The 23,415-nt window shown below is 45.1% G+C and overlaps 2 protein-coding genes across 8 annotated transcripts in view; one reads left to right on the top strand and one right to left on the bottom strand.

Moving 5' to 3' along the window:
• Positions 1–17,843, top strand: part of EXOC6B (exocyst complex component 6B) — a 613,079-nt gene extending 595,236 nt beyond the window's left edge. For 6 of the 7 annotated variants that reach the window (XM_045054390.1, XM_045054386.1, XM_045054389.1 and 3 more), the window contains 3 exons: positions 10,154–10,266; positions 11,345–11,356; positions 14,374–17,843. In XM_045054390.1, the coding sequence (XP_044910325.1) occupies positions 10,154–10,266; positions 11,345–11,356; positions 14,374–14,500 (252 nt within the window). In that variant the 3' untranslated portion in view covers positions 14,501–17,843. The remainder of the gene's footprint in view (positions 1–10,153; positions 10,267–11,344; positions 11,357–14,373) is intronic. The other variant, XM_045054387.1, reaches the window with a different exon arrangement.
• LOC102899149 lies at positions 16,040–20,035 on the bottom strand. Its single transcript, XM_006930182.4, has 2 exons — positions 19,571–20,035; positions 16,040–18,915 (listed from the first exon to the last, which is right to left on the bottom strand). The coding sequence occupies exons 1-2, from the start codon at positions 19,955–19,957 to the stop codon at positions 18,613–18,615; spliced, it is 690 nt and encodes a 229-aa protein (XP_006930244.2). The 5' UTR covers positions 19,958–20,035; the 3' UTR covers positions 16,040–18,612.
• Positions 20,036–23,415: the final 3,380 nt, after the last annotated feature.

The raw sequence follows: 23,415 nt of genomic DNA, 5'->3' as shown, positions 1-23,415 counted from the left end.
TGTAAATATCACACGCTCTCCTGTGCCAGCAATTTAATGATAAAGTAGCCCCAAAACATAATGTCTGGCCTTTCCCTTGAAAAATGACTTACCTGGTTTACAAAAACAACATTTGTGTGAATAAATCAAGAATATGATCATTAATGAGGAATTATCATCTAGGGAAGGAGTTCTAGGACATAACATTAAATGAAAAAAGGAGAGCACAAAAGAGTATCCATGGTATGTTACCCTTCAAGTGAGAAAGAAAAGGCTATAGGAAAATGCTTATGTATATTCTCATCTGTACAAAAGTAATACAAGAAGGATAAACCAGAAACGAAATTGGTTGCATGCAATGCGTAGACAGGAAAGATGCAGAAAGAAGTGGAGAGACTAGAACAGGTTAGTTGGGATGAGGAGGGAGCGATACTTCTGAGTATAATTTTTATATAGCTCTGACTCATTCCCCCAAATAAATAAATAATAAAAATCAACCAGAATGTGGGAGGAATACAAAGTGGAACACAATGGTGAAAAATAAGTCTAACTGAGTTATGAAAGAGTAATATAACCACACTGAATTGTGAAAGAGCAATATAACCACACTGAAGTTGGGGGTGGGGAGAAAAGAACTAAGCCAAGTAATTTAAAAGCCAGTATTGTGAATGGAAATTATAAGCCTGAAGACAAAAAGAACTATATACAAATACTACACTCTAGTTAGTAAATTTGTTTCTCACAGCAATTCTGAAATACTTTATAATAGAATTGAACAAATAAATAAAATGTAGATAACTAGAACCAGGCTTCTCACTGTCAGAGAAAGAAGTGATAAGGAAAAAGGGAAGGCTAGCACAAACCCCATGGTGTTGAACTGCAACCAGAGACATCAGATAGGAACTCGTGATTTTAGTATATATACATAAATAGATAAAGAAATATAGATATGTTTGTATGTGCAAGTTAGTAAACACATATATTTCTTAGCTCTGTCCATTGTAGATGACCAAGAAGCCATAACACCCCATAGAAATGAGCAGGCTAATTGCCCAGATTGTGGCTTCTAAACACCATTCTCCAGTAAAAGGAACCGTAGCTTCTTGGAAAAGTGACATTTCAGAGCAGGGGCAGGGAAGGTACAAGATGAGCTTGGAACAAACATCTTAGTGCCTGAAAGTAAGCAAGCGTTCAAAAAAGAGTAGGGCTGGTTGAAAATACACTGGAGAGCCATTCTGAAGGAGTTCCTAATGACCAAAGCTGGAATAATTTGAACAACAAAGTAAATAATGATCATATTTGATTATAACCCGTGAAATAAAATAAATATTCATGAAGTAGTACTAATATAAATAATTGGACAAATAAATAAATGGAGGAGAAGGGACAGTACTTTTCCTCACAGAAGAATTCCAATTAATAATTTACATAAGGAGTGAGAGAAATAGCCAACCACCACAGTAAATATTGTTGCAGGCAAGATCCATCAATGGGTATTAAAGTTGGTGGACAAAAGTTTGAGGGAAAACAGGATATTGCATAGTCTTTGTATTAATTACAAAGGTAAAAATAGTACCTTTACGGTGGAGAAGTCATCAGCCATCGCCTTAACTAAGTGATCGAGCAAGGTTAATATCGCAAATAATGAGATGTGGCCATCATGTACACCTGATATTGATGCACTGAAAAGGGTACATTATCACTTCTGTTGTATTTATGCAAAACAAAAAAAAATGCATAATCTTGACCCAGAGTTTCTTAACCTCAACACTAATGACATTTTGCGTTGTGTAATTCTTTATTGTGGGGGCTGTCCTGAGCATAGTAGGTTTTTTAACAGCATCCCTGGCTTCTATCCTCTAGAAGCAGCATCACCACCACCCCCACCCCACCACCACCACCCCCAGATTACACCCCCTTATTACAACCAAAAATGTCTCCAAACATTACCAGATGTCCCCTGGGAGGTAAGATTCCCCTCTGGCTGAGAACTATTGCCTTAGTCTCACCATAAGAAAATATTAGGCAGACCCAAATTGAGGGATGTTCTGTAAAACAAATGACCAAAGAAACTATTCGTAAGTATCAAGATCTTTAAAGATAAGAATGAGGAACTGTAACAGATTGGAAGAGAGAAAGGAGACATGGAAAGTAAATTCAGTGTGGGATTCTGGAGTGGATCATAAAGAGGACATTAGTGGAAAATCTGCTGAAAGTAGAATAAAGTCATAGTTTAGTTAATAGTATTGTACGAATGCTAATTTCTTGGTTCTGATCATTATATTATGGCAATGTAATTAATATGTGAACATTGGAGAAGGTGGGTGAATGGTACAGAGGAACTGTCTATATGTTTTTGCAACTTTTACATAAGCCTAACATTATTTAAAAATAATGTTTTTAATATGCCACTGATGTTAGTAAAATGCAGACAGATTTCCATATTGAGCTCTATGACATGGATATAAGCGTAACTGGTATTTAGTATTGCTGAGATGATTCCCATCACCTCTAAGGCATTGTGTGTGTGTGCATGTGTGTGTGCGCGCGCGTGGTTTGCACCACAATTTATATTTGCTATTTAAATTTTGTTATAAGTGAAAATTTTGTAAAATGTTCAGTTGTTAGTTCAAAAAGGAGGAATAGTCAGTATGTCATTTTATAGCATTTCACTCATTTGGCTTGGATTACAGTTATTCATGCTTTTCTTTTATTCTCCTACATGAGGGTAAACCATTTATTTTAATGACACTTGAAAGGCCCAGCCCTGTTCTTTGCACATAGAGGATGCTTTAAAAACATTTGCTGAATCCAAGGGGTTTACCTCTTCATTAAGAAAATCTGAGATAAGCTCATATGTTCTATTATTATTGTTTCAAATCTTATGAGTAACTATTAGAACAGGTTACTTCATTTGAACTTTTTAAACTTTAGAAGGTTAGTAAGTTTTATACAACACTTAAGAAACATAGAGGCTCCTGGCTAGCTCGGTCGGTAGAGCATGCAACTCTTGATCCCGGGTTTGTACATTTAAGCCCAATGCTGGATGTAGAGATTACTTAAAAATAAAATCTTTAAAGCATAAGGGTGCCTGGGTGGCTCAGTTGGTTAAGCATCCAACTTTGGCTCAGGTCATCATCTCACAATTCATGAGTTCAAACCCTGCGTCAGGCCCTATGCTGACAGCTCAGAGCCTGAGCCTTCTTCGGATTCTGTGTCTCCCTCTCTCTCTGCCCCTCCCCCTCCCCCACTCACATTCTCTCTCTCTTTCTCTCAAAAGTAAATAAAACTTAAAAAAATTCCTTCTAAAAAATCTTTAAAAAATAGAAATTAAGAAAAAAGAAAAAAAAAAAAACAAACAAGTCTTAAGAAACATAAATAGAATGAACACAGTGCAGGCCCAAATTGTGGTTCTATAAATTCTGTCAGAAGTCATCCCATACAGAATCAGGAATTTTAACAATGTTCTGATGCAGAAGAACTCATCAAAAGCCAACTACAGGAAAACCCACTAACTAAGGAAGATACCTGGTTATGAGAAAAATGAACTATCTTTGTGGTTGTGTTAGCAAGTTTTCCAGCCCATCCAGGTTTGCTAGGCCTCCCCAGCCAAAGCAGACCCTTGTCTATGGACCCTCTTGACCAGCCCCAGACACAGAAGCCATGCATAAAAAAAACACTGGTCTTGGGGTGCCTGAGTGACTCAGTCGGTTGAGCACCAACTTTAGCTCAAGTCATGATCTCACTGTTTGTGAGTTCGAGCCCTGTGTCGGGCTCTGTGCTGACAGCTCGGAGCCTAGAGCCTGCTTTGGATTCTGTGTCTCCCTCTCTCTCTGCTTCTTCCCCACTCATGCTCTGTCTCTCTCTGTCTCTCAAAAATAAACAAACATTTAAAAAAAATTTTTTTAAGAGAAAACACTGATCTTCCTTCATAATAAGACTGATACTTGACTGAAACTTTTGTTATAAGTGCTTCCTTGTACACACAGACCACTTCATTCTGTTCCAGGCACACAGGCATCACTGAACTCTTCGCTGAAGTCACAAACTAAACCCTAGTATGGATAGAATGCTGGAGGTACAGAAGACATCACAGTACTCAAGATACAGGTTTAGGTAGTACCCAGATGCACCATTAAAGACTAAATCATGTTGTAAGGAAACACTAAATCATGTCCCCTTTTAGTTTTTGTGATGACAAACAGAACATCTCATTGTGACACTAATATTTGAGTCATCTTCAATTTATGGCAAGAATGGTTTCCCATTTATGATAGTGATGTAAAATGTTCTTTTACATTTTTCTTTTGATAAAACAGGAATCAATACAAAGAAAAAATGTTAAGTAAATTATAACATATGTAGCATGAGGCTATGATAAAAATTGCAAGGTAATGTTCAAACTATAAAGACTGTGGAACACTGATCTTCCGTTCAGTCTTCCACCTCTGACCCTCTTCTTTCTTCTTCTCCATCCACCATCTACTTACAAATATCAAGAAATAAGAGTTCTTAGAATGTATTTTTAATATGCTACTTCCTGTGAAAGAGAGAAAGAAAAATTAGAAAGCGTCCATGCCTCTGCCTATCTTTACAAATAGAGGCGTAGGGAGGACAGGCCCAAAAACAATGGAGTTGGTTACCAGTGAGGCATGGGAAAAATTAGGGTAAAAGAAATACAGCAAGGGAAGGAACAATACTTCTCCGAGTTAGCTTTTTTGTAGTTTTGACTTTTGGAAGCATGTTAATGTCCTACATATTTAAAAACTAAATTATCAAGGATGGGAGAAAGGAGCCTAGAACTAAAAGCAAGTGGAAACAAAAGAACCCGGTTGCATTTAGATGAATACCATAACTAGACCCAAGGGAAAATTGAGAACTAACCCAAGTGATTTAGGAACACAGTGTTTGTTTGATTGTACACCCAGTCTTGAGTTGGGATGGCAAATTACAATTTTTTTTGGTAGTGGTATGTACAAATAATTCTGAACCTATTTTAGATATACGATAGGATGGAGCAAGTTCACAAAAGAGATGATGTTCTTGAGAGCCAAGATTCTTTTTTTTTTTCCAACGTTTATTTATTTTTGGGACAGAGAGAGACAGAGCATGAACGGGGGAGGGGCAGAGAGAGAGGGAGACACAGAATCGGAAACAGGCTCCAGGCTCTGAGCCATCAGCCCAGGGCCCGACGCAGGGCTCGAACTCACGGACCGCGAGATCGTGACCTGGCTGAAGTCGGACGCTTAACCGACTGTGCCACCCAGGCGCCCCGAGAGCCAAGATTCTTATTGTGGAAGAAAGCGCTCACGAGTACGGAATAGAGGAAGGCGAGAAAGAACTCTGCGAGAATGATTAGAATTGGAGGTATTAGTATAAACTCGTGATTTCTACAGTATATATGTGTACATGCTTATAGAAGCACACTTATGTATGTATATGTATATTTACGTGCAAGTATTTCCCGTAATAATATGTATATTACGTGCAAGTTAAACCCTCTGCTGAAAGGGTTTAACTGCCCACAGATTGCCCCCCAGCAGCAATGAACAAAGCTGCTACAGTAGCAGTAGGCATACTTAGCACCCAAATCTTGGTCTCTATAACATTCCCACTAAAAGAAACCAGGGCCTCTCAGAGAAATGGCTGATGGCTGGGGCACAGTAGATATAAGACAAGCCTGCAACAAACACCTTATTATGCCAGAAGGTAAGGAAGTATCACAGGGACACAGGCTCTAGCTCAAAGCGCTCCCACTTGCCAAATCTGGGACAGTTTGAGCACTGAAATAATGAATTAGGTATAGTGATGAATATAAGCCATTGAAAAAATGGGAACTCATGAATCCATGCCATAAATAAATGCGTAAGTTAGTGAGGGAGAAATGCTGAGTGACAACTGATAAATGTGGAGGGAAGCGTGGAGTTGGAATGCCATCATTTTGCAACCATCGTAGTAAAGCTGAATCAGACAAGAATCTTCAATGGATGCTAAATCTGAGGGGAAATTTTAATCAGGAGCTGTATATCTGCATGATCTTAGATTGTCTCCTCCATTGCTGACTAGTTGGCAAAGGAAAACATAATACCTAGGCAGGGAGAAATCAGACAGCATCTTGATAGGGTGATCAAAATTGATATCACCAATGAGAGACAGATGAACAGTGTATACCTCAAGGTGTGATCCCCTGAGGAGTAGTACACAGCATCACTTCGGTTGTATTCTGGCCAAAAATTCGTGTCTTAAATCTTATTATAAGAAAGCACCAGAAAAAACCAAGTAGGGATTTGTTTTTGAGAGAGAGACAGAGAGACAGAGAGAGAGACAGAGAGAGCACACATGCATGTGCCAGTAGGGGAAGGGTAGACACAGAATCCGAAGCAGGCTCCAGGCTCTGAGGTGTCAGCACAGAGCCCAACGCTGAGCTCAAACCCATGAACCGCAAGATCGTGACCTGAGCCAAAGTCAGACGCTTAACCAACTGAGCCACCCAGGTGCCCCTCTTGATCTCTTATTCTAACACTTCCATGGGATCCAGCCAAACTGTGCCCCATGCAGCTAACTTGGTTAAGTACTCCCCAGACTCCCCAGTCTCCAGCTCTCCCAGAGGAGGCCATAAGACTGGGCACCAGCCCCCTGAAGGACTGTGGAAAGCAACACAGACCCAGAGTGTGATCAACAGCTCATACTGGTTGAGCTTAATAGAGTTGTGTAGCTTTCATGCCCAGAGTGGGATAAATTAAGTAGCTTGTCATCCCAGAGCTTTTAGGCTCAGTACTGGCATTGAGAGACTTTGGCAGGAGGATACAAATAGAAAACTGTAGAGCTAAATCATGAACCACCCTCCCCACCCCATTGGTGATTTGCCCAGGCATCATCAGCCAGAAAGACATGGCATTCTGTGCCATAAATCAGAAAATACTGATAGCGTTAATTCCATCACAGAAATTAGGAATTCATTAATAGAGAAGGTAGTTTTGTTAAATGCACATATGTATACACATCTGAAAATACCAAAAATACTTTTAAGAAATCAGGTTTTCAAATGTTTCCAGTTCAACTTGTTATTCATTCACTTTTTTTATTAGTTTATTGTATTAGTTCCCCAGGGTGCAAACAATAACAGGCTCCCCAAGGTCTTTTACATTTTTCCGAGAACAAATTTTAATTAAGAGAATGCTGTCTTTTTTCATAACTTTTTTTCCTGGTATTTAGGGGGAAAACACAATTATATTTGTAAAACACAGTACTGGGAGGACTAGAACGAGTGTCTATTGCACTCCTAGGAGCAGGTAAAGAGGAACTATCTTGCATGGTGTTTGGGTACTATAGGACAGAAATACCACAGTTAGAGTAGGAAGTCAGGGAAAATTCTCTTCTAAAGCAGAGCTCTGTGAGGCCTTGGGGCAGTGAAAGGAAGTGGTAGAAGCCCTTTTACTTGCCAACTAAAATAGGCCTGACCTGAAAGAGGCCTGAGAGGGCCCTTTGGGGCCAGGCCAGCCTAGACTGACTGACTTGTCTGCTCATCTCTGTCCCCGTCTCCTCTCCTCTTTAGTATCCCTTTCTTGGCTAAGGGTGTAGGGGCTTTCCTCAGTTTTAGGCTTGGGACTTCAGCCAATTCCTGTTCTGCCTAAGTTTATAACAACTATTCTAAAAGAATGGATGGGAGAGGAGGCCTGGCCAAGCACGGCAAGGCCCACAAGCGCCTGTTTGCCCTGTTGCACGGTGAAGACAGACAGGGGAGGAAGGTGTGCCTAGAGCCCAGGCCCTGGCATTGGATTTGACTCTAGGCCTCTCTTGGCTTTGTTCTGCACAGAGAGACAGCCATCCACTTGTCTCCATTGTCAGTTACCTCTCAGAAAGGGAGACCCAGGAACATGTCTTGAGTTCAAAGGTCTTTACATGGATCCCATTGCTAGAGACTGCTTAGAAGGCCCTCCTGTTGTGCAGCAGTGTGAGAACAGGACTTTGCCCCCTCTAGAAGCTTAGAGAGGGGAGGCAACAGTTTCCCTTTCGTCACTCCTACCTTTGAAATGCAATGATTTCTTTTTTGGCTTTACCTAGTTACAGCTTTTAAATATTTGTTAGGGTGATGACCTGAGGCTAAATCTGGCTGGGAAGGAAAGCCTTTGACAAAATTCATTTAAGTTTCTCTAAGTCAGAATCTCTCCCAGACTCAGAACTCCATTTCCCCTCAGAGTGCTTTCATTATCTTCTTCTAGGCATCCAGTTCTTGGCACTCATGACTCTTGGTGCTCCGCTTGAACCCTCCTGACCCCAGTGCCAGATTCTGTGCCCTCAATCTTGGACTAAGCCCACTTTTCAGTCCTGACCTATCATGGCTCTGGGTTCCATCTGTCCGGCCAGTATCCACGTAGGTGCGACATGGATTGCTCCCATAATGCTACAGGATCCATTTATACCTTGGTCCGTGTTTCCGTGTTGTCTGTGCCCTGTTTACACACTATAGGTATGTGTATATGTCTGTGTCTGTAAAGGAAAAACTCAGTGTTTTGCTCTCTATGTAGGGAAAAAGTCAGTTTTTTCCTACTGTGTTTCTCCTCTGAGTCTCCTTTACCACTTACACAAAACGCTTCATTTCTGACACTTCTGGTCACCAAATGCTTGGACGTTTTTCTCCACATCAAGCAATTCCCTGCAACACCAGCTACAATTTTAGTCAATTCTGACACTGTCTACCCACAGACAGCATCAGATCCCACAAGTTAAAGGCTCAGTTCCCCCAAGACCCTCCCCGCAATTCAAACAGCAACCACCTGATTGTCAACCTGGGCTTCTGACTGACTGGTGTAGACGGCAGCTTCCCTTGACCCCTCCTTAGGTTGAATTTGCTGGAGTGGCTCCCAGAACTTACTAGATCACAGGTATCTTAGAAAAGGCTATAACTTAGGAACATTCAGGTGGAAGAGGTGTGCTATGCTATGGTGTAGGTATAGGGAAAAGGGTGTGAAGGAACTTCCATGGTCTCTCCAGGTGTACCACTCTCCCCAAATCTCCACATGTTCACCACCTGGAAGCTCTCCAAACCCTGTACTTTTGGGATTTTATGGAAACCTCATCACATAGACATGATAGCTCATTAACTCTGTTTTCAGCCTTTCTCCCTTCTCAAGAGAATGAGTGGTGGGGCTGAAAATTCCAAGCTTCTAATCATTGTTTGATCTTTCCAGTAGTGACCAGCCCTTATCCAGGAAGCCCCCCAGGGTCGCCTCATTAGAACAAAAGACACTCCTATCACCTAGGAAATTACATGGGTTTCAAGAGATCTGTGTTAAGAACAGAGGTCAAAGGCCAATATCAGGACAAGAGATGCCCGTAGTGTTCTTGTCATTTAGGAAATTACAAGGGTTTTAGGAGCTCTATACCAGTAACCAGAGCCAGAGACCAATATGTATTTTCTGTTATCTCACAGTATCAGCTGAGTAACTTGGGCAAAGTCAGTTCAGGAAGTCATGCAACTGGTTCTTGAACTCATACCTTGTTAACCTCAAAGCTTATACAGTTACATATGTGGCCCTCTAAGCAGTCTCTCTAGCGATAAGATTCATGTGGAATGCCACTTGACACATGGAAAGTATTTGTTAAGTATTTATTAAATTAATGAATGGTTATTATGATAGTCTTGTGGGGTTTTTTTGTTTTCTTTTTTTTTTTTGCTAAGTTTATTTATTTTGAAAGAGAGAGAGGAGAGGGAGTACACAAGTGGGTGAGGGGCACAGAGAGAGGGAGAGAGAGAATCCCAAGCAGATTCCACACTGTCAGGAGAAATCCTGTTGCAGGGCTCAGTTTCACAAACCATGAGATCATGACCTGAGCTGAAATCGAGAGCCAGATGCTTAACCGACTGAGCCACCCAGGCGCCCCTACAGTCTTGTGTTTTGATTCAGTCTCAGCCTGCCTCGGAGAGCCAAGTGCAGGCAATGTAGTCTTAGCAACATTACAGCACTTATAGTAGAGGTGACTCTGCCTTCCAATGATTACTCGTTTACTTTCCTAGTTGCATTACAGTCTTTAGCCATGCTTTCTCTTATTACATTTTTATTTTTATTTTCCAGATCTACTGTTAGCTGGTAGTGAAGGATGGTAGGGGTTTCTGAGATCCTGGTTGGTCTTGTCTGATTAATCCCTGGGGTGGGGTTTGAATATTTTACAGCTTTTGGATCTCTTCATCCAGTGGGACTGGTCAACCTACCTTGCTGACTATGGTCAGCCCAACTGCAAGTACCTCCGGGTAAACCCAGTGACAGCACTGACCCTGCTTGAGAAGTGAGTACCTAGTCCAGCGGTCTCTGCTGGGAAGTGGGGGTTGGTATCGGGGATAATTTTCTCTTCGCCAGTACCTTCAAAAGACAGCAGAGAGGTCCTGTTCTTGAAGTTGCCATAAGTGCTACCAGCAGTCTCCATCATTGGATTTGGCAGGCTGGCCTTCTTGTAGCCTCTTAATTCCTGAACCCCCAATAAGCTAGGCCAAGTATGGGTCACGTGGACTCTGGCAGTACTTTGGAGCTTAAAGGGGCAACATCTCTTTAACTAGAGATGGAAAGAGAAGAAAGAACCATGCCTTAAGCTTGGTCAGAGGCCACCTGGTGAATAGAATGAGACTGGCCCCAGTCGTCTGGGGATGATGGGCAGAACAGCCCCATCGAAGAAACCCCATCCGGTTTCTAGCTGAGAAGTTCTTGGAATTACTGAAACCTTCACCAGCAACCCCTCCCACTCCCTGCCAGAGTCGAGCCTTACTGTGCTGACTGTCCCAAGAAAGCTGTGTTGGAGAAGGTGTCTCCTTCTTGCTCTGGGCAGTCACTGGCCAACAGAGGCGCTACCACTGGGATTGGGTCAGCCATCTCCAGAACATCCCATGGCTAACCAGTGTGTCAACCAGATGCCGGGATCTGCTGTGCAGCCTAGTTCTGGCTTTTGCTAACCTAGTTGAGAGCTGGCAAGCCAGAGACCAAGATCCAAGGAAAGGGGAAGCTTTTTCCTGTCATCACAGTTGTTAACTCCCAGCTTCCTCGAAGCTTCTTAGAAGAGTACCCTGCATCTAAGTAGTACAGCAAGTACCTATGTGGCCGTATGAGAACTTGGATACACGGACCAGCATCTAGGAGGTCAGAATGGAGCCTTAAGCAGAAGAAAAGGTTAAGGTGTATTCTCCCTACTACGCGGTGTGGTGGGAGAGAAGGGGAGGAGTTGGAAAGTAAGCAAGAGCAGGATGTAGAGGGATGTGTTTGCAGCCAAGAAACTAAGAGCCCAGAGTGCAGCTTTCTCCAGGCCAAGACAGACTGATGTTTCCATTTTAACTTTGTTTCCCATGATTCTCTCTCCCAATGACCTTCCTCCCTAGGATATCTAGAGAGTAAGTATATTATTCACTTGGGCCTTTTCCATCACTTTGAGGCAAGTCCTTCTGGTTTCCTCATTGACACTAATGACTACACTAAAATCCCTACCCTGTGAGTTGTCCCCACCCTGACACACTAATCTACTAAACTAGCCCGGTGCCAATTGGCTGGCTGCCTCCTCGATCCTTGGTCCTCAGAGTGACCCTTGGCATACCAATTCCTATGGGGCTGGAGGTCACAGCAGGGATTTTCCCCCACTGGCGCCAGGTAAAGGACTGTTCCCACTCAGCTTCCTGGCCCACTCAATACTCTTGCTAGTGCAGGGCTTGAAACTCAGCCCTGACAGAAGCGAGCTCCTCGGCAGTCTTCCCCGCCTCCTGGTGGTTGAAGCCCATGGCGTTAAGATCTGGAGCCTATGCCTCCTGCGGAAAATTTTTTATTAGAGGCAAGGCCTAATCCCAGCTGAACTGGGGACATGTTGGCTTTTCAGTTGGTGTTTAGATGTCGTATTCACTATGTGTCCAAATGGGATTCCCTTTCAGTTCCTTCTCTCAGTAGTCCTTTACTTGTCTGCTCCTGAGAATTCCTAGATCTAAGAGGTATTGCCTCATCCACTTTCTGTGGATCAATTATAGGCTAAAATCATCAGCCTGTCTGTAGCATTCTGGAGGCCTAACAGGAACAAAGCCTCGTGCTTAAGCCTAGGAGTCAGCAGGGTTTAAAAGCTTCCTTCCAAACCCAGTAGGGCCATAGGCCACGCTGATCACTAAAATCCCTATTTCCCAGCCTCATAGGAACCAGTCCCTTTCCCTGACCCTTTCCTGCTTTCTGCACAGCCAGATGTACCACCAGAGCTTTACAGTCTCCGCTTTTTAACCTGGCGCTTCTTGGCAGGGTGAGATATGAAAAGAACCAAAGACCTGCTGAGGACATTCAGGAAAGAGAAGAGGCTCCTGTGTCATTGAGAGGTGGCCATAGCCAGAGTAGATCAGGATCCCGAGGAGGGTTCCCCTTTGGCTTTGGAGCATTCCAGGGCATAAACCAGCATGCCACCGTCAGCCTTCAGGGCACCTGAGTTTATCTTTTGAGTAATCCCAACTCCAGGCCTTAACGGCCAAGAACTCCAAGACTCTGAGGCCCAGGGTTCTTCTTCCTCCCTTCCTGCTACCTTATTTCAAGAGCTTCCTATGGGAGCTGAAAGCCAACTCTGGTTCCCCATCTCTGGGCGGCTTGGAGGAGTCCTGAAATTAATGATCACATAGGATGTTAAATTAAATATCCCATACATATAGGGAGCGTTTTTTTCTTCCTCCTTTTTTTCTTTTTTGTTTTGTGGTGTTTTTACTCAGATTTATAGCATATTCCCTGGGATATATAATCTAAAGCCAGGTCAGTTCCATAAATGTAATGGTATAATTAATGTGTCAGGGACCAAATACAGTAATCATCATAGCCTTGAGACCCGCGTGCTTTCTTTTCAACCAACCTCCATCACCTCTGCTTCTTCCTCACCTCCAAGCACAGACCTGCCCATGTGGGTGGGTGTATCTTATACTCAGTGTTCTGAGTTCGCTTGAGTAGTTCCAGCCTTAAGGCCCTTAAGCTTAGATCTGTGAGAGAAGTCTCCATTCATTTGTGGCCATCAGTGTCAGCCAGAACCACACAGCTTTGGTGCTCGTCACAACCTCCTGACCTCATTTATATGCCCTTGTGGGATCTCTGGCCTTTTAACTCACTGGCCCCAAAGCTGCCCCTCTGCACAAGAGCCACCCCACAGGAAAAGATGGGCCAGGATTGGCGATGGGCCAAAGGCCCTTGGATGTATACCTGGGGGTTGATTACTAGGGTTGCCAGGTTCCTTCCCCCCCACTTCTTCTGACCTGTGTCCCTGCAGCCCAGGGAGCTGTGAAGTCAGAGAGCTGCTGTAGCTCCTGGGGGGTGGTCATGAAGACCCAGGAGAAATTGGTCTGGGCAGTGTTCTTAATTCTCTAACACCAGAACTAGGGGTGGGCTGAAGTCCCAGTGTGCAGAGACTGAGGCCAGAGTTAACAGTCAGATGTCAGAGGTTGTGGACTCTCTGCAGGGAATAGCAGATTCCCACATTCTATCACAATGGCTTATTCAGACCTGGGCATTTCTGTGAAACCACAGCTTGGCCTTGACTTTATCCATGCTTCCCTGTTAGGTCTCTCCGTCTGACCACAACTGTTGCCCAGAGCTGCCCATGGTTTGTACTCTAAGACTATGCCACCTCTGGAGCTTTAACAGGACCCAGGAATAGAAAGCCCTGCAAAGACCAAAGGTCTGAGGATATAGACAGACATCGAGTCCTCAGGGGCTTCTCTTGCCTAAAGTTCCGGTTCATCAAGTGAAAGGATGGCCCACCTAAGTGAAAGGATGGCCCACCTGCTCTCCTCAGCACCACACACTCAGCCACCTCACTGCCTCTGGGTCCTTAGTCTGAGACAAAAGAAAAAAGATCATTCAAGCCCTTAGTGTTGTTAAGGATGGGATAGAGTAAACAGCCTGTGAAGTTTAGAAATACATGGTGGCTTTTCGTTATTCATATCCTCTTGGAATTACTAGTTGAGAGTATGTTTTTTCCCTATCTTTCAAATACCAGCTTTAAGGTCCCAGCAAGATTTCATAAGCTCATGAGATGGTAAGTGGATCCTAGATATCCTGTAAGAGTCTGTTGAGCACCAGGACTTTAGCATGCCCCAGAGACCTGTAACAGGTGCACAGCTGGAGATAGAAGGGAAGGAAATAGGTAGGGCGGGTATGGATGATCAGGGGATTGGCTCTCCCATAGCTGGCTTTTGACTTTTGATTCCAAAGGTGACCGAAGTTGGGAGGGCTATGGACAGCTTCCTGAATAAGTAGGTAAGTATGGGCCCGACAGTGGAAACATTCTGCGCTCTCTCAACTCTGGGTGGAGGGTAAGATATGCTGTGCGATCCTGCCTCCTGCCAGTTCTTTCTACCATTGTCTCCTCAAACACTTTGCTCTCTTTCTTTCCTTCTGTGTTTAGGATGAAGGACACTAGCCGCAAGAACAACATGTTTGCACAGTTTCGGAAAAATGAGCGAGACAAGCAGAAATTGATTGACACTGTGGCCAAGCAGCTCCGGGGACTCATCAGCAGCCACCATTCGTGAAGGCTGGCCTCAGGCCCACAGAGGCTGCTCACTATAGCCCCATAGCCTGGGACCCAGCCCTGGCTGGCCCTGCATTTGTGCATTCTTCTTCAAAGAGAGCAAATGTATTTTTTTAATAACCTATGTACAGTATTCGCATAACCTTTCCCTATAGTAAAAGAGGCACAAGATAAAGCAAGTACGTGAGATGTTGCTAGGCTGGGGCTCAGGAGAAGTTACACTATACTGTCTGTATCATCCTAGAGATGGTGATATCACCAATCCCAGTATGATGAACCACCTTTCATCCATGGCTCTCGAGCCTAGGTCTGGGGCTCAGGAACGACACTAACAAAATGGGTACTTGGCACTGGGAGGTAAGGTGAGTAGGCGAAAAGGTAATAAAGTATATCCTGTTTACTCCCGGGTGCCCCATTCACCACATAGGTGAGGTTGATTCTTCATGATGCAAGGAGAGGACCAGGAAAACGTTACTGTTTAGTGTATGGAAGACCAGCACACTGTTCCGGAGGTTCGTATCTCCTCCGTCCACCAACTTTCACTGGCTGGGAAACAAGCATGGCATGTGGCCAGATGACAGCTTCACTCCAGTTCCCCAAGGATGGCAGTGTCTTTAGCCCATATCTGACCCAGTCTTTTATTGCTGATTTCTCTAAGGCAAGACAGAGTTGAGTATACAGTGGTACTAATTGGACCCCATGACTAACTGCAGGTTGCTCCACACCAAAAGGAGTTTTATTGGCTCTTGAAAACCAGTGTGAATGGAATCAGAGCCCCGGCCCTTTCCCCATTCTTCTCATTTTCTTCTTTCAGGGTCAGGGAACTTGGTTCAGAACATAGATCAACAGTTATTTCCATAGATCTTCACAGAGGCTTGGCCTCCTTCAGTAGTGTCATTGAGACAAGTCGGATTCCAGAAGCCTGAAAATGGCCCTTACTCTACCCTTAGGTAAAACCTGAAGATGACCTGGGAGTGTTCCTTGTGTTGTAAAACCAGCTCCCCGGCCACCATGTTTCAAAGAAATATTATCAGCTCTGCACACTGGGGGCAGCCGTAGCTGGACAGGATGCCTCTAGGGATGGAGACGTCACCATGAAGTAGACAGGGCCAAGTATGGCTAGTAGTTTGTTACCTCTGGCCCAGCTGTCCCTTACTAAGTCATATCCTAGATCTGAAGCTCTTCTTACTCAAGCCTAAGCCTTCCATCCTCTCCTGAGATCCCCCGAAGCATCTTTTGGCCTCATCTGAGAAAGATTGTCTGTAATCCTACCCCACAAATTCTGGAGTTTGCAAAGCGAGCCTGGACTAGCTAGCTCGGAAGCTGTGTCCGCTGTCCCAGACGGGCTTCTGACACAAGGGCTTTGCTGTGAGGTCTGTCAGAGGAACCTGGACTTGAAGACTCTTCAGGAAGATGCTACTGTGGCTACTGGCAAGAGTATAATTATGCATCACCAAACAATGACAAATAAGCCACACAGGCCTTTCCAGCTTGGATTAGTGGGTGGAGAGACGCATCAAACAAAATTCTTCTACCTTTGTCAGCTACTGAGTTGCTTCTGGGGAGGGCAGTGCTTCCTTTTTCATTCCCCACCCCAGCCCCCCAACCCCCCGTATCCCGTCACAACTTGAAAACCAAGGGGAAGAGATTATGCCCACAGACATGCAGGCTTCCTCAAGGCTGGAGAGACGAGTCTGCGTGTAAGCTCTGGAGAATCTTTCTGAAGCTCACCTTGAGACCTAGGTGGTTAGCCTAGGGTCTTAGGATGAGGGTCCGGGTGAATGCTGCCACCCAGAACTTCAAAAGGCAAGGGATGGCAGGGGGCCATAGGAATGAGACCCAAGATGCCATCTCCCAAGCCCTGGACTTGACTGAAAAGGAGCAAGAAATGATTACACGAATCTAAAGTCCTATTGCTTAAGAAGGGCCCCAAATATACGCCTTTTATTAGTCCCCAGTTTGCAGCAAGATTCCTTCAGCTTTGTGTACTGAGACTTGGATGTGGAATGGACAGAACCTTAAGCACGTCATACTTTTTGTCTTTTTTGAGTCATCATTGCTGGTCCGGTCTCAAACATGTACCCTGGAAAGACTGCTGTAGAGGAAAGGCGAACAAGGTGGAGGAATGGGGGTTCCTCTGCACCTTGTACACAGAAGTCCCTTTAAAGGAAACACTTACTCAAGCTCAAGACTTATTAGGGAGGACCCTTTGGTATATCTCCTCTTCCCTCTCAGTCTGCCTTTAGTCTTCTCTAACGAAACCAACATGCCGCTACTGAGTTGTCTGTAGAGACACTCTCTTGGGGGGCAAGAGGAGGTCAAAAAACAGGGACCCGCAGCGTCCAAGTTGTTTGAATTGGTGAAGTAGGAATTTTCAGTTTTGCCTTTTCAGTCTAGCTGGACCAGCCTTTGAGAGGACTCACGCACATGTGCCCATGCCCATCAGATTCCTAAGATCTGGCCTCAAGTGCCCAGAGATAGATAGGTAGGTGCCCCAGTGGGCCTCAGTAAGGGGGGCAAGAACACAGGTGGCTAGAAGCCTCCCAGCCTTCTAGTTAATATGACTCTTGACCAAGTTCTTGGAAAAACCTGGTCCATGCTTCTAGAGGGATGTTCTTGTTTGGGACCCTAGTGGGTTTCAGAAGTAGTACAGGTGGCTTGTATAGTTTCAACATTCATAGGAAATCTCTTTGCGTGAACTGTAAATGAAGCTGTTGGCGGGGGGAGGGGGAGAACAGGACCCAGAGATTGGAACCAGCAGAGTCCCTGTTGACAGAAGAAATGTCCAACGGCCAGGGAGTGCTCCCCAGTGTTTCCATTGCATACCAGGCCTAACAGCCTCTCAGGCCTCAAAGCCAGCCTAGCTTCACTGCACACTTGTCAAGCGCTTGCTCAGCAAGCCCCAGACCCAGAGCCCTTTATCCCCAAGATTGGCAGTGGCCATGACCTTCCTCATAAAGCCTCTCGACACTCCCTGGGGCCTGCTAACAGAAATCCCCCCCTACCTTGGCCTCCTTTCTCCCAGGACTCTCCTCCTGGCTGCTTCAGCTGCCTCTTTTTTTCTCTTCGCCTGCATCCGCAATTACTTTTCACCAACGTGTTGGAAATGGCCTTTTCATTTTGCACAAATAGTTGTACGTTTATGGAGGAAATTTAGGAGAGTCCATTTTTAACTCTAAAGGGAATTTTTTTCTTTAAAACTCACTAGTAAAGCTACTGATGCAGATGGGCCTCGTGGTTAGTGGGAACCTCCCGTGTGGAAAGAGCATGTTTATTCCTCCTGTACATTTTCCTCTCTTAACTGCTATTAAACAAGAGAGCCTATGTACCTGTTTCAAAAGCCACGGTGTTGTCTCATGGGTTTTTTTTTGTTCTTCCGCCCCTTTCGCACAGTGCAGCTATGGTTGGTGATCTGGATGACAGCCAATGCACCCCCTCAACTGGACTGAGGACCAGAGCAGGCAATAGCCTGCTGGGGGGAGAAAGCCTGCCTGCCAGACAAGGGCAAGGAGCCTTTGAAACGTCCCAAACTACTGAGTTAGATCTTCCTGTCTATGTAGTTAACACTGGCATCATCGCCATCAGGACGAGTAACTTTTGAAATGCCTGATTTACGTGGAGCACCAGGCTAGGCAACTTGAGGCCTGATGTGTCGAACACCAGCCCGGCAACAGAAAGGCTCCCAGTCAGAACGGGAAGATGGCGGATTATCCAGAACAAAGCCAGGCTGGGAGAAGGGGCGAAATGAGCCGATTTTAGAGCTCAGCGTGGGAGAGGGGCCGGCACCACGGCCTGCTGTAGGAACGGGTCTGGTCAGGGAAGAGAGCAGAGAGAAAGCAGGACGTTAAGTAGCTGGGCCTTGAAGGACTCAAATTCAAATTGTATTAAGCTGTAGGAGTATCTTAGGCACAGACCACATTAGAGTAAAAAGTTGCCCTGAGCCTGGCATATGCTGGGAGGTTCCCCACGGAAGCATGGGGAATAAGGCCAGAAATGGTGTAACAGCACCAGTCTGCCTGCCCCCTCAGAAGCCATGAGGATAGGATGGGAAAAATTCCTTCAGTAACACGTCTGACTACTGTAGCCAGGTTTCAGTCCCTGCTGTGCCACTTACTAGCCAGCTGGCCTTGACCAGTTACCTCCCTCAGTCTCATAATCCTCATCAGTGAAACAGAAAAGTAGTCCTAAATTTACAGTGTGGTTGTCAAGTGTGAAGGAGTCATGGATGGTCAGGATGCTTCGCCAGTTCCTAGCCATAGCACGTGCACCGTTTAAGGCCTTCCCCTCCTTCCTCTCCAATTCCACAACATTCCTCATGGCTGAGCACTGGACAGAAGTGTCCAGAGCTTCTCTGCCTCCTGGCTTCTCCTCTCCAAGCCCAGCGCAGGGTGGATGGTAATGAGGCCTCCGGAGCTCCTGTACACAAAATGGGTGCAAGCCCTTCAAATCAGCCAACTGTGACTCAGGGTACAGCCAGTTCTTCAGCTAGAATCTGCCCCCTCACCACCACTTAGAGCATTCTCCGCTCTCTCTTTGGTGCCAAAGTTTACACTGGTACTAGAATTCAGGAGTTCTTAACCAGGGGTTCATGAACCCGTGGAATATGTGTATGTGTGTGAGTATACACGTATGTGCACGTGTGTGGGTACCAGCTTGCGTTCACCCATTTTTTTCTGGATAGAAAGCGCGTGGCTCTCATCACTGTCAAAGAAAGATTCGGGACTAAAATACTGAATGATCACCAAATCTCCTGAGGGAAAGCCAGACGCCCTGAGCCTCCTCTCCCTGCCTCATAGAATTCTGGAAGATTTTTCAAGACCTTCAGTTCTGCCTCCTACCTTTTCCAGGAGCCCCCATGTGAACCTCAGGTCATACCTAAAAACCGGTACAGCCACTCGTGGCTTTTTCTACTCAGCCAGGTTATGGTAACTGAGGTCGGCATGAGGACCTTGCACTTCTGAGAATACGGAGCCTCCCAGCTGGTTGGGGAGAGTCCAGTTGGTTGGGGAGAGTCCCAGCTGGTTGGGGAGAGGATACATGGACCCTCAAAGCCAAACTGAACCTGACTCACCTCAGAACATTTCCTATAGCTTCCGAGCACTGACTGATGCATGGTTCCACCGCCCCAGGCCTTATCCAGAGAGGGAGCAGCCCTGGTGGGGTGTCCAGGGTGGGGTGCGAGGTGGGGACCCTGGGACAGATGTGAAGGAGGCACCAGCATGCCCCTTTTCTCACAGCTAGGCTTATCCGCGGACCAGGCAGGTGAGGATGGGGAACAGCTAGCGGGAGATAAGGGGAGGGAGAGAAAGTGCCAGACCCTTTCCCCAGAGGCCTCAGTTTTGAATTTAACGGGCAGTGTGTGCCGGGAATGAGAGAGCCTCACAGCCCAGGGGACCAGAAGACAAAAGCTCTTGAGGAAGTGCAAGGAGGAGGAGGAGAGGAGTGGGGGCCTGGGCATTGTGCGGGAGAGCCACCCCTCTATCTGTTTCAATCACTGCTGGGGTTAGGGTTACCCTGCACTTGGGGCCCCAGCTGCTTTGTGGGGTCTGTGACATCAGCCGTTGTGATGGTAATGGAGGGGCCTCTCTCACGGGGGGCTCCCCCTCACCAGCCAGCCCACATCAACTCCCAGAGAGGATTGAAGCTCCTGTTCCCTCAGGGTGGGGGCAGGATGTGGGCCCAGAACTAGACCCAAGAGAACAGGCCCCCTCCCAGTCTGAACCCACTGCTTAGTGTTATCTTCCAGGCCCAAGCTATGACCTTCCTCTCTCCAAAGCTCCAGAAAAGGAATGGAATCTGAACATTGAGACGCTTTTCTGGCCCTAAACAATCCTTCCATTCTCTAGGCTCAATGATGGGTCTATTTCCTCCTGTAAATGGGTCTCGTAATCTTCAACTTTTACCTTTGCTTCTAAGGGTAATTAATTAGATCTCCCTCTTGTTCTCCCTACACACTCCCCTCTCTGTTACAAGGCTCAGGTTAAGCCGGGTGGATGGCTTTTCTTTCTTTCTATTCCATGGAGTGCTCATTTTTAAAGCTGATGGAGTAAGTCCTTGCCCTCTCCAGTGAACCTCTTCTCCAGAGAAGCCTGCTAGGGAAACACCACTTCCTCGGGCCCAGGAAAGCGGCCTCTGCCCAGCTCAAGGCTTTTCAGGTGGCCAGTTCTGAGCAACCATTTCACTCTTTCTTCCCAGATATGTCTCCAAGGTTTTAGGGAAGGGGCTTTCGGGCTGTCAATCTCAGGAGCAAAGTGAAGGATTAAGTGATGATCTGGACCTTGGAGGTGAAGGGAGGCAAAGATGGGCACGGGAGAAGGAAGATCAAAAACTCAGATTCCTTTTTTTCCGAAGTCTGAGGAGAAACAGGCGTCAGGTGCGGGGCAGCATGAAGGCATCAGGTGGGGAGGAGTGAGGATAGACCCCCATTTGAGCAGCAGGAGGAGAGGCTGCTATGGGGAGGCAGGTCATGGGGGCAGGAAGTTGAGCCCTAGGGACACCGATGATTTCTAGGAACCGTGAGCTCATCTGATGCTCCGACTCGACAATGAGCTCTTCGGAGGCAGAAATGACTTGGCATGCCTGTCTGAATCCTCTGCAGCACCTTGCCCAGCAAGTGGCACCTGGGCACTCCTGACCAAATGAGTCACACCCGCGGTGGGGACAGTTACTACCGAGGGGGGTGCGGCTGGGAAAGCAGCACTCCCTGCTGGGAGGAATATCTTGTGGCCCACGCTGGTTCGGAAGGGGATTGAGAATAAAAAGCACACTAGCTTTTGGTCAGTTTTGTTATGGTTTTAAAATTCTCTACAGCCATGTACTACCCCACTCTTGGTATGCTGTGGAGTAAGGACCAGGTTGAAAACAGACCTCGTCAGGTGAGAAACCAAAACCGGCAGTTTAATTCCTGACAGGCAGGGTGTGCTCCTGGTGGTGGTGGTGGTGGTGGTGAAGGAGTGTGTCCGTGCATGTGTGGATGTGGATGTGGGTGTCTAAATACTGAGCCCTAATCCCATTTCCCACATAGAATCACTGTTAACAGTATGGTGATGTTCTCTCAGATCATCTCAATGTGTAGATACTTTTTTTCACCAAAAAAATGGAATCCTGGTATTTTATATTGCGGGTTTCTTTCCCACTTAACGTATCTTAAACATCTTTCATGGCAATATAATGGGATTTCTTCCTTTCTGAAGCCCATGAATACTTCCATTGCATGGGTGTACCTGGGGTTTATTCAATTCTGAGTTGGTGAATATCTGGGATGTTTCCAGTGTTTCACTATTGTGAGTAATATCGCAAGACTCTTGTATACATCCTTGCCTTCTTGCATAGTATAAAATTTCAGGAGTGGAATTGATTGGTTAAAGGTCGTTAGTATTACAAATCTTAATAGAAATTGTGTGTTACTCTTGAAAATCCCCAATTTACACTCCCTCCAATAGGAGAATGTGGCAGTGACCCAGCTTTCCTCCCCCCAGCCCCCCAACCCCCCACACCAAATGGCTGACTGGCTGACCAGTTGTCCCACAGAATCACTGATTAATTTGTCAATATCATCTTTATCATATATTAAATTCCCATTTATTCTTGGACCTATTTCTGGACTTTGTTTACTGTTCCATGATCATTTCTATTTCTGAGCCATTACCATATTGTTTTAATTACCATATCTTTTTAGTCTGTTTTAATACCTACTAATCCCTTCCTACGTCATGCTTTTCTCTTTCAGATTGTTCCTGAATATTTGGATAATTATTCTTCCAGGGTAATTTTATAATTCTCTTTTTCAAGTTTTAAAAGTTCTATTGTGATTTTGATTGGAATTGCATTGAATTTATAGAATAATTTGCAGATAAATAGCATCTGTATAACATTGTCGATGCATTTGTGAAAAATATCTGTCCGTTTACTCATCACATCTAGATTCCTCTAACAGTTTTAACATTTTCTGCATTTGGGATCTTCACATTTCTTATTTAGTACAACCACGGATGTTTAGTGTTTTCATTACTGTTGTAAGTGAGATCTCTCCTTGCATATTCTACATTTTCTGGTTTGTTTTACTTAAAGAAGTAAGGTGTAAACATCTATCAGATTGGCAAAGTCCTGCAGTCTGATATTAACCAATGTTGATGAGGAGAGGGAGAAACGGTGGTGGAAAGATATATTCTTAATACAACTACTTTCTAAAGCAGTTTTGTGCTGCAGATTCAAATCCCTTATCTGCAATTCAGAAATCAAAAAACAAAAAACAAAAAAACCCTGAAAACTGGAAGCTCTTTCTTAACATATTTGGTGGCAAAACCTAACTTGATGGGAGGCTATTTATGGTCTTTATCACACTTAATGTGGATATTTTTACTTTTCAGCACAGAAAAAGTAATATATTTGCTTATGGAATACTTCTCCCAAGCCCTGCTAGGGTCTGATACACGGCACATGTACCATACTGCCCTTCTAAGATCCAAACAGTTCTTATTATGAACCACATTTGGCTCCAACAGTTTTGAACAAGGTATTGTGGGTGTGGGTGTGGTAAAGTTAAAGATGTGCATATCCTAAGACTCAGAAACTCTGCTTCTGAGAACATTCCCTAGAGAAACCTAGCCACCAGAAGACATGTTTAAGACTGTACCGTCTAGTATTGTTTATAATGATGAAAGATTAGAAATAACCGAAATGTGGGGCGCCTGGGTGGCTCAGTTGATTGAGCATCTGACTTCAGCTCAGGTCATGATCTCGCGGTTTGTGAGTTTGAGCCCTATTTCCGGTTCTGCTGTCAGCACAGAGCCTGCTTAGGATCCTTTGTCCCCCTTCTCTCTGCCCCTCTCCGCTTGCTCCCTGTCTCTCAAAATACATAAACATAAAAAAAGAAATAAGTAAGTAAAAGAAATAACCTAGATGTCCACCAATGGG

This window comes from Felis catus, chromosome A3 (genome assembly GCF_018350175.1).
Source record: "Felis catus isolate Fca126 chromosome A3, F.catus_Fca126_mat1.0, whole genome shotgun sequence".
Taxonomy (NCBI): domain Eukaryota; kingdom Metazoa; phylum Chordata; class Mammalia; order Carnivora; family Felidae; genus Felis; species Felis catus.
Note: the sequence above shows the minus strand (reverse complement) of the source record. Positions and strands in the feature narration are given on the sequence as shown.

What these genes read in the sequence shown, in the direction of transcription:
- LOC102899149 (XM_006930182.4), bottom strand. Translation starts at nt 19,957, where the DNA reads ATGCCCAGGCCCCCACTCCTCTCCTCCTCCTCCTTGCACTTCCTCAAG. An exon ending in GCTATAGGAAATGTTCTGAG is followed by an intron (nt 18,916 to 19,570) that starts GTGAGTCAGGTT and finishes TTTTGTGTACAG; the next exon opens with GAGCTCCGGAGGCCTCATTA.